This window comes from Phalaenopsis equestris, unplaced genomic scaffold, assembly GCF_001263595.1.
Source record: "Phalaenopsis equestris unplaced genomic scaffold, ASM126359v1 Scaffold000022, whole genome shotgun sequence".
Classification (NCBI taxonomy): domain Eukaryota; kingdom Viridiplantae; phylum Streptophyta; class Magnoliopsida; order Asparagales; family Orchidaceae; genus Phalaenopsis; species Phalaenopsis equestris.
In genome coordinates this window covers 1,908,975-1,920,248 of record NW_018164464.1, presented here as the reverse complement: position 1 = coordinate 1,920,248, position 11,274 = coordinate 1,908,975, and the positions used below count along the sequence as shown (strand labels likewise).

Here is an 11,274-nt window from a genome sequence, read left to right as displayed (position 1 = left end):
TTCATTGAAAATTTACCGCTCTTTCCATACATGCCACCCTTATTATTATAACCTACCACCAATATGATACCAATCAACCAAATTCACCATCTCTAAGAACTTGACATCCCTTCGTTGTTCATGATACAAATATGCAACAACTCTAAACCCAAAACAAAATATTAAGTTTAAAGGCTGTATAACATAATGCTCAATAATATAATATAATATAAATTGAAAATTCAAAGTTTTGACTTAGCGGGCACGACAATGATGCGCTGCATCACTTCTTCTTCTAACATAACGTATAATTAATATTTAATTAAGTTCATTGAAACAATATAAAAAGTAGTATTTTTTTATTTATGAATATGATGCTTTGAAATTTGTATTCTTATTTTATTTTGAAAATGCTTTTATTGATAAGTGAAATAAGCATAAATTTAAGTTTATCTAGGTATTTATATATAAATCAATTATTACTTTGTAAGGTATGTAAACCCACATTAGAGATCATTGAGTTTCATTAGATAGCACTTAGTCTTAATTTTTGGTCATTACTATAATTTTTGATATTATATATGTTTTATGATCATGTATACAAAGATATATCATACTTTTGAAGTGGCTTAGTGAACCGTAGATAATTAGTCAATTATAGCTATTTGGTTGTTGTGGAAGATATTTAGTGCCGCCTTAGGTAAATAATCTCTCTTTAGAATAAGACATATAATGTTCAATTATATATTTTATTAATACAAATTTATCAAAATTTAAAATAGTTCTATATATGATTGGTGTCATAATTACATGATCATCTAATTGTCATATGTTTCATTTTACTTAAACTCATCAAATTTATTTATAGCATTTTGGACGTGTTAAATTGTGTTATAGGGCTTATAAATACCTTTTCTTATTTATTTATAAAGATTGACGTGTAAATTGATTTATAACATAAACCATTTTAAGAAAAAACTTTTAGAGAAAATTTACTAGAAGATATAGATCCCATCTAAAGCTCAAAAAGACCATTTATCATGACCATTCTTTTTTTCTCTCTAAGATGTTTTATAAGATCTTTATTTAAAATATTATGCTATATTAAAATAGTTTAGAGAAAGGCATTAGGTTAGCTCCAAAGTTTAAGAGAATTATAAGTTGGTGATTTTCTACTAGACTAAATAGCTCTTTCCTACCCTTTAAGATAGGCGATTGAGGAATAATTAAATTAATAAAGATCATAAGCTGGAGTCATACAGTACTAAGTTAGTGGATGGTTCAAATATGGATGATTCATTAATAATGTAAATTTTCTGATGTCATAATTACTCTAATAGTTAGCTTAATTTTCTCGCACTTTATTTTTTACTTAATTAGTTATGCTTGATTGTTAGTTTTCTAATTTGTGCTAATCAAATTACGTTGATGTTTTTAAAAGCACTCTTTACGAGTAAAGTGAAGCGTGTGCCCCCTACTTCGCCGATTTTTTTTTGTAAATGTTAAATTTTTAATTATTTCAGCCAACAACTAGGAACAATTTGGAATTTTAACTTGCAGGTTTACAATCAATATTTGCCTTCAAATTATATATTGTACCACATTTTTTTTATTTTATATTCAACTTTTAGGTCATATTTTATACTTTATAATTTTTAATGAATGTATTTATACATTAATAAATTTGTATAGCCTATTAGCGCTTTGGTTAATAAAAGCTCTGCTTTGCTCTGCGCTTTGCTCTTTGCTCTTTGCTCTTTGAAGCAACAATAAAGTTTTGTACATCACATTGCGCTTTGCGCTTTGATAACACAGTCAGTTGAAAAACTTAGTTTTTTAATATAAATTATAATGCCTAATGTACTTGATATAGTTAGCAATTCAATTTGTGTTTCATAGTTAAATATTCACTCATATAGCATAGTCATATAAACTACAATCTACACCTGAGATTTGTGTGGCGTCTATGATCTTCACAACACGAGTCATTTGTATGGTTTTAATCCCCTTTAGTCTCCTTTGAGAATTTTAATTTATTCTAACCATATAAAAATTGCTTTCAATCAATCTTAAAAATTAATTTTCCATACATGCAATCTTTAATTGTTTTTTAAAATTAATTCTTCGTTAGTAAAACTTAAAAAGTATAGAAATTTAGAATTTTCTTAATTTTATTCATTTTCTAAAATATTAGCTTATTTCCTGTTAATAATGAAATATAGCTTAGTAAATTTAATATTATATTAACTTAAAATATTAGCCGTAAAAGGTACTGTACTAAACAAATTAATTAAAATTTTGGATCAGTTTTTATTCTTTTTATATGTTTTTAAAAGTTTATTTTCATCAATATAACATAATTTCTTATTATTATTTAAAATGAATGAGCACTTAAATCATTTATTGATTTTGAATGAGCAATTTTACTTTAATTATTATTGTTTTTGAAATGTTAGAATGACAACCTAATAAAAGGAAATTCATGACATTTTATTTGCAGTAATAATTTAATGAGGAATTTAATATCTTAAAAGTTCAATAAAAATATAAAAAAATCAATAAAATTTCACATCTTACACATTTATAATAAATAAGAGAATAAAATAATGGCTTAAAAATCTTAATAAAATATTTTAGTAAGAATAATATTTAAATTATTTAATTACATACTATATAATATAAATTTTCTTAATGTATTAGTCTTATTTGGTAATAAATTACTAATCTAGCAAATATAGAAAATCAGACAATTTAAAATAAATTATAATTTCATTAAGATATAAGTTTATGATTTCTTTTTCGAATGTTCTGCCCTAAAATATATTAATTACTGCAACCAGAAGTCCTAGTTCTAGTGTAGAAGTTCTAAATAGTTTCTCATTTTGTTCTTCAAGCGGCTACCATGCAATTGCTATATAACCAAGCATTAACTTCTTCATAATTTATCTTCAAACATTATAAATTGCCTCTCAATTGGTTACAAATTTAAAGATTGTAAATAAAATTTATTATATTAGTAATATTAATACAATAATGATAGATTAAAATTAGTTTATTAAATTTCAGAGTAAAAAAAAAAAAAGATTATAGCAATTACGAAATAATAAGCCATACTAAGCAAACATAAGAGAAAAGAACCTGACTAAAACAAATTTTAAGAGCAAATTTGAAAATCATACATCAGAAAAATTGGCTAGTAGGACAGGATAGCTAAGAGAGAGCTTGATTATAATAAAATTTAGGAGAGGACATGTTGTATGAGAGTTGGGAAAAGGAGAGAACGTCTCAAGTGAGCCACAGAGCTGAAGAGAGGAGAAAAGAGAAGGTTAAGGTGTGAGGTGAGCAAGAGAATGTTTAGAAGGGGTACAGGGTCATTTAATTCTAATAGATTAAGTTCATTTTTTATAGCCTAAGTCTTTTTAGGCCTACCTCTACCTTTCTTAACATAAGTTGAATCTAATACATCTACTCTACTAATCAGATCATCAGATGGTCGACGTTTAATGTGATCAAACCATCTAAGAAAATTTTATAATCTTTCCTGCAACTAGAGCTACACCAGTCCTTTCACGGATACATTCGTTACGCATTTTATCTCTAAGTGTTATGTCACTCATCCACCTAAGCATTATCATCTTAGCAACACTTAACTTTGTTTTAAGCTTACCATTTAAAGGCCAACATTCTGTGCCATAAAGCATTGCAGGTCTGACCATCTTATGAAATTTTCCTTTAAGTCTAATCTGTATTTTTTTATCACACAATAGGCTTGATGCATACCTTCACTTCAACCAACCAACTTCAATTCTACTAATAATATCCCCATCTAGATCACCATCACTTTCAACAATAGACATGAGATATCCGAAACATTCACACCTCTTAATGCTTGATCGCCCATAATTACAACTCTGCCATTAGAGCTATTACTACTAAAATTATATTCCATGTATTCAATTTTAGATTTACTCAAACAAAAGCCTTTAGACTCCAATATAAAACTCCATAATTCAAGTTTTTCTTGAACTTCAAAAAGAAGGATATCATCAGTAAAAAACGTACACCAAGGTATATCCTCATGTATATGTCCAGTAAGAGCATCCATAACTAAAGCAAAAAGATATGGGCTTAAAGCCGATCCCTGATATAATCCAACTGAAATAGGAACATACTTGGTCAATCCTTTTGCTTGAACACAGGTAGTAAATTTAGTATACATATCTTTAATGACTTGAATATAAGTCTTATTAACAATATTCTTTTCTAAAACTCTCTACAGAACCTCTCTTAGAACCTTATCATAAGATTTTTCTAAAATTCATATGTAGATCTTCCTTTCTCTGTATTCTCCATCAAACCTCTCGATAAATGTATAGCTTCCATAGTAGATTTGCTCGATATAAATTCAAACTGATTATGAGAAATCTTTGTATCACACCTTAACCTATGTTCAATTACCTTCCCATAATTGTATAATATGACACATTAACTTAATTCCTCTATAATTTACACTCTTGTGTACCCCTTTATACATAAAATGGGGACCAAAATACTCTTCTTTTACTCGTGCATCTTTTTCGTTTTTAAAATAATATTAAAGAGTTCAGTAAGCCAAGAAACTTCCATATATCCTAGATATTTTCACACTTTAATTGGGATATCATCAAGTCGTACTGATTTTCTACTATTGGTTTTCTTTAAAGCCTCCTCAACTTTCTTTTTACTGATGCGATGGTAAAAATGAAAAAAATATTATTACTATAACGATATTAAGATCACTAAGGTTTATCATATTTTCAGATACTTCATTGAAAATTTTATCAAACTAGCTCTCCCACCTATATTAAATATCTTTCTATTAGAAAAACACTTTTGATTTTCATCTTTAATACAATTTACTTGAATTAAATATTTACTTTTTTTATTTTTGATTGGCTAGTTTAATATATATATGTTTGGCTTATATATATATATATATATCACCATCTTTAGTATCTACTATATTATAAAGATCACTATAGACAGAATTCTTAGCGTCACAAATTATTCTCTTAGACTCCATATGGGCCACTTTATATTTTTTCTTGTTCTCTAAGTTTTTATATTTAAATCAATTTTTATAACACTTCTTATATTTTATCTTTTCTTGTACATTATTATTCCACCATCAATTATTTTTATATATAAGTATTTTTCTTTTAATTCTCCAAGTACATCTTTTTGCCACTTGTTTAATAATGCTTCTTTCTTTATCCCATATATAATTAGCTTCTTCATGGTCGTTCCAAATGTTAGAATTTGAAGTTTACTCATAATTTTTTCTTTGTGTTTTTAAAGTGCCACCATCAAATTCTATGACAATATTTTATTGTTTTATTCATCTTAAAATCCAAAACTAATAAATGATGTTGAGTATTTAAATTTTAACTTGGAATGACCTTACAATCTTTTCATTCTCAACGATTTCTTTTTCTCATAAGAAAATAATTAATTTATTTTTTATTAGATCCATTCCTTTAAGTAATAATATGGTCATTTCTTTTCTTAAATAAATCATTAGCAATAACAAATCATAAGCTAAAGCAAAATCTGATATAATTTTGTCCTCTTCGTTAATCACTACAAAACTGTGGTCACCATGAATATTTCTAATATCTTTTATCACTCTACCAACATGTCCATTTAAATCTTCAATAAAAGAAGCATAAACACTTATAATATTAAAAATTTTAGTATCAACAATAATATTTAGGGATATAATTCTTTCTCCAATTATATTAAAACGTTGTGTTTCAAACTCTTATATGTAGTTACACCTATACTATTTCTAGTGCAACTCCTACCTGAATACCAAAGTTTAAAACTTAAGTCATCAATCTCTTTAGCATTTTCTCCAACCCATTTAGTCTGTTGCATAAGATATTTATGTTCCTATGAAACATAATATCTACTATTTTCAGTAATTTACTTATGAGAGCATCAATCTCTTTAGCATTTTCTCCAACCCATTTAGTCTGTTGCATAAGATATTTATGTTCCTATGAAACATAATATCTACTATTTTCAGTAATTTACATATGAGAGCACCTATATTCCAATATTTTATTCTAATATTAGTTTCATGGAACTTCTTTGCCCGCATCTAACCATAATGTTGGAACCCTTGCTTATTTGACACTACACCGGACACCGGTGTAGCGGCCCTCACTCACTTTTCACTTTATTCATGTCATACAGTATGCGCTTCTAGGGATTTCTAGGGACGCCCTAACAATTATACAATAATTTGAAGGATTCATGTCATGTTTTATTGACAAAAATTTTACGCTGACTGTCGATTACCTAACGCAGCATTCCACTTTTCGCATTTGAGATTTGAGACTAGACAATGACAAAAATTAGAAAACCAACAGAAAAATACTATTTGTTTGTCCTTTCTATGTGTTTTTTAATTTTATTTTTAAATATACCACATGTTTTTATAACATTCAAAACACGGAAAAGTCTGTTTAGAGAACACATTTTTTTGGACCTATGTTCTAATCGAGCTACTTCTTTGCTTCTTTATTCTTTGCCCTCAATCGACTCCTCTGACCTGTCGTTGGGGTTCTTCTTTGGCCAATGATCACCCATCGCTGCTTCTTCAGCAAACATTGTTGACAGTCACTCCTTCGGCTCCCACACATACAACTTTTTTTTTTTCTTGGGTTCCTCTTCATTCATCTTCGGTTCCTCTTTATTCATTCGACTCTTATTTCTAGGGCAACGCCTAAGTATGTTTTCCTTTCTTAATTCAGGGGTTTGAGTCCCTTTTCTTTGTTTAGTGGAAGATTCATTTACATGTGGAGTATTTAGAGGAATAAAGGAAAAACATGTATTTATATAAATAAATGTTCTTTGTATGTTGTTCTTGATGCTGAAGTTGGATGTTTAAAAAATAGAAGGAAGATTTACATTTACATATTTTATGTATTTACATATCTAAAACCTATTTAATTTTTACATAGATATCAACTTATATATGTATGAAAAGGTTTATCTTTTCTTTTGAAAGTTAAAATGATGCTATTTTGATGTGATATAAAGATTTGGATTATATACATATAAAAAGTAAATTTTGAGTGTCAGATATGTAAATTCATAGAAATTCGGAGGTATGCATGAATATGCCCCAATAGGTGATTTGTATGTAAATGGCTTTTTTGTTCAAATGTTTTTTAAAGAAATACAATTTTTTTTTTAAATAAAAAATATATAACCAAATATATTTTTGTTTTTAAAAACAGAAAAATCATAAAAGTGCCAAATATATTAAAAAAAAAAAAAACTAAAAATGATCCCAACCCTTAGCAAGGGTGTTTTTGATCCGTTGTAAATTAACGGTTCCACATACTTATTTAGCTGATTTTTGAAAAAACGGCGCTCCTTTTTATAATATGGCCAAAAGCTCAGGTTAATAATTATAATTCACATGAACATGCACGGAGACGAGTGCTATATCGCAACTTCACCTCTTCCCCGACTTGATCACCATAGGAAGCACACTTGCAGAGCAAGTTGCCAATCTCTATTTGTAGTACTGACTGGTACCTACATCATAGCATAACAATGCCATGACACTCTGAAATATGATTATACGATAATCATTCTATTTATAATATATAGAGTTGTTGGTTTGTCCATCTTTGCTTCCTGGCCATATTAGCTCCTTAATTTGCCTTTCGTGCTTATTACTTGGTTGATTTCTTACTAATTTTGTAGAAGATAATGGTAATGGGCTGTGCAGTTAGAGGATGATTTTGTGTTACCCTGTTGCAATAATCATGTTATATGGACCGTCTGTTTTTTTTTTTCTAAATGTCATCTCGATAGTGGTGGTTCTACTGAAGCAAGTTGACTTCTCCTTTCATCTTCAAAACTTGGAGCTTGTAGTTCTTTATAGTTTATATTATGAACTTGGGATCCAGATGAAATTAATTGCAAACCTCCAGAGAAGGATTGTTATTTAATGTATGCATATTTATTTTTTGTGAAATCTCTTTTTTTTTCAATTTTCATGATTAGTTTTTTGATGATGACATGAAGGACTGCTGCTCTGTTTTTTTTGTTGTCCAGATCCTGACAATCCTGAATTCATTCTCATCAATGATGAACCAGAGCCGGATCCTGAAAACCCTTCAAGACTCGTATATAAAGACGCTCCTCTCATTCTCCACACTCCAACGGGCAGGCTCATCAATTATGTTGAGGATGAGGAGCATGGCTTACGATTATTCTGGCAGCCAGATCTAGAAGAAGGAGAGGATATTGACCTTAACAAAGTAGATTTCTTACCACTTGGCTTCGATGAGTTTTATGGGCGATCTCCATCTGGTGAAAAGAAGCAGACTGGCTTGGCAAAATTGATTACATCTGCGGAGAATGCTCTCAAACCTGTTTTTGAGAGATTGGATGCGTGGATTGAGGAGAAGAAGAAAACCAGTGAGATGAAGCAGAAGCTTATTGAAAAGGAGCTCGAGTATATCGAGGCTGAAATTTGCCTTGAAGAGGCAATGGAAGATTTGGAAATGGATTTGAAGATGAAGCAGGAAGAGGAAGAAAGAAAGGCTGCTGAGGGTAATGAGAAAGGGGAGTCTCCTGAGGCTGGGCAGGATGAAGGAGGATATGGGGATGGGGAAAATGAAGAAGAAGCTGCACCTACGAGTTTCGGTTCAGTGAGTGATCGACAAATAGATGGGGAAGAAAAGTCAGAGAGGTCTTCTTTCTCTTCTCTGACAATGTCATTTGGTTCCCTTCGCTGGCCTTCAGTGGTGAGTTTTTCCAGAACCACCCCCCCTTCCAACTTGCACAATGCTATGTTTGATCTTTTTTTCTTCTTCATTTTTTTTAATGAAAAATGCATATTATCGTCATCACTCTTCATTAAATATTAGATCTTATAAGGTTTCCGCACCATACTTTTTTATTATAACTGTTAGCCATTCAAATCTTTGTATAAAAAATGATCTTAATTTATTAGAATTAAATGAAAATATGACACAATAAAACACAATGGAAAAAATGATTCATGTAGCGTACCCCACTTAGTGGGACAAAGGCTTGTTGTTGTTAACCATTCAAACTTTTCCACTGCTTGCATTATCTAACAGTTATTTTTACTTGTTCCATTTTTATACCAGTTCTCATCATTTTCTTCCAATGAAAATAAACTTTTTATTATATAGCCCCCTTAGCATTTGCAAAATGTCAAATTCCTACTTAAGATTAACTTTCATTAAAATAAATTATTGGTTATTCATTTAACAACAGGAGAAGACTAATTGACAAAATGTAATTAACCACAGAATTCTTGCTTTTTGCTTTATGGTTTGCTTGGAATTATTTTTTTTCTTTTGTTAAAAAACAATTTTTTTAGTGTAATTTCACATGTTTTTTTATTTTTTTTAACTAAGTTTACTTGTTTTTAAAAACACTCAAAATTTATTCTGAGTGTTTATAAAACAGGCTGTTTTGTTTTGAACATGCTAAATATATTTTATTTAAAATCCAAATGCATATAAAATATAATAAAAACATAAAATAGTTAAAAACAAACAAAACTGATCTCAAACTTCCCCTTAGTTTAAGCTATCATAGGCTTTTCCTAATTATTGCTTAAATAGATTGGTCAGCGAATGCTATATGCATAGTTTTTCTCGTCTCTTAAAATGTTTTTTTACATTATCTGATGTGAAATTATATGGATTACATGGTATAAAATATCTCTTGCCTTCTAAAACGACGGGACTAAAAACCTGAGGGGAGACATTTGAATACTATTATGTATTACTTGTTTATTTCTAAGATCATTTTAGTAGTGTATGCAATGATGGGGATACATTTTCATTTATTGATTCAATTTTTCCTTAATGAAAAGTTTGTTATTTTACTCTTATCAAATTTCAATTTGACAATTTTATAGATTGGAGAAACTCAAAAAAATTCTTGAATTAAGATCTTCTGAATAGGACTAATATTAAAATCCATTAGAATTCCTTAAAACTTAATATAAAGATTGAATTTGATATTTTTATAGATCTCAGGGGCTATATAATAATTAGCTAAATATCAGGTGAGACAAATGACAATTTCTTATTTCCAATCCCTTATTCTTTTTATCCATAATTAACTTACATGTTATTATTCTTCTGTATGCCCAGTTGCCGGCCAAATTACAAGAATCTTTAGCTGTGTGGAAAAAACCAAGACACCTGGTGTCTCCACATCCATCTTATCCTAGGAACTTCTGCAATTCACAGAGTCAAAATGAATCACTGAGTCACAACTCAGTGAAGATGCCGATAAATTCTCGGCCAAAGCTTATTTTGAGAGCGGTACATGAAGGAAGGCGTGTCTACAGCACTAGCAAACGCCACTGCCGACCGATCTCTTCAGCTCGGCTTCTTTCATCTCGAAAATCTTCCAGCGGTTCAAAGACGAACTCAGTCCACAGTAAAATAGCAGGATTTGGTAATGATATTAACATACTTTCTCTGCATGTACCACTTCCTGATGCCACTATTATTCATTAACATATTGTTTAGTATGTCTTTGTTTTTATTTCTGTTATTTTCTGAACAATAATACATTTTAGTTTCTTTAAATTCTTGTTGTGAATGTTTGGATTGATTAGAACTTTAGAACTTGACTAATTGTTCATTCAGAAATAATTTGATCAAATTATTAGTTTTTGGGGCAATTACATACCACCCGAAACTTGCTATTTACAAATCAACCGCCATCTTTCATCCATTTTCTTGAATTCTCGCTCAAATATCAAAATTTATGATAAACCCCCAAATCTTTTTTTTTTTGTTTTTATCAAATTCTTAATAGTTTGATCGGGACACGTGCAAATACATCGGTTCCGTAGTTCAAAAAACTTACTGTAGTTAATTCGTAAATATCAATGTTTTGGGTCATCTTTATGTAAATATCCTTTTTTTTTTCTAAGATATCAATATTCATTTTTGTTATATCATTCACAAAGAATCTTGGTATACATATGTTAATGCATCAAATACATATTTCATTGGATTGGGTATGTATATGTTTTGCTGACCTAAAAGTTTTTTTGTGGAATGGGAAAAATGTTAAAAATACTCTTTGCAGGGAAAATTTATTCCATACGGATCGGACACTGCACGCATGGGGGGGTGTCTCTCCATCCCTGACCGTAAATCAAGTGATTTACGGTCATGATGTATTTCGGTGGGCCCCATCTAATTTTTTTTTTTAATTCTGACAGTAAACAGT

The 11,274-nt window shown here is 29.5% G+C and overlaps 1 protein-coding gene across 1 annotated transcript in view; it reads left to right on the top strand.

Annotated features, from left to right (window-relative positions):
* The window catches only part of LOC110018421 (protein TIC 100), a 48,035-nt gene extending 37,413 nt beyond the window's left edge, over nt 1–10,622 (top strand). Inside the window, exons 10-11 of the mRNA XM_020715730.1 lie at nt 8,095–8,789; nt 10,179–10,622. Coding sequence (XP_020571389.1) covers nt 8,095–8,789; nt 10,179–10,550 — 1,067 coding nt within the window. The 3' untranslated portion in view covers nt 10,551–10,622. The remainder of the gene's footprint in view (nt 1–8,094; nt 8,790–10,178) is intronic.
* Nucleotides 10,623–11,274: the final 652 nt, after the last annotated feature.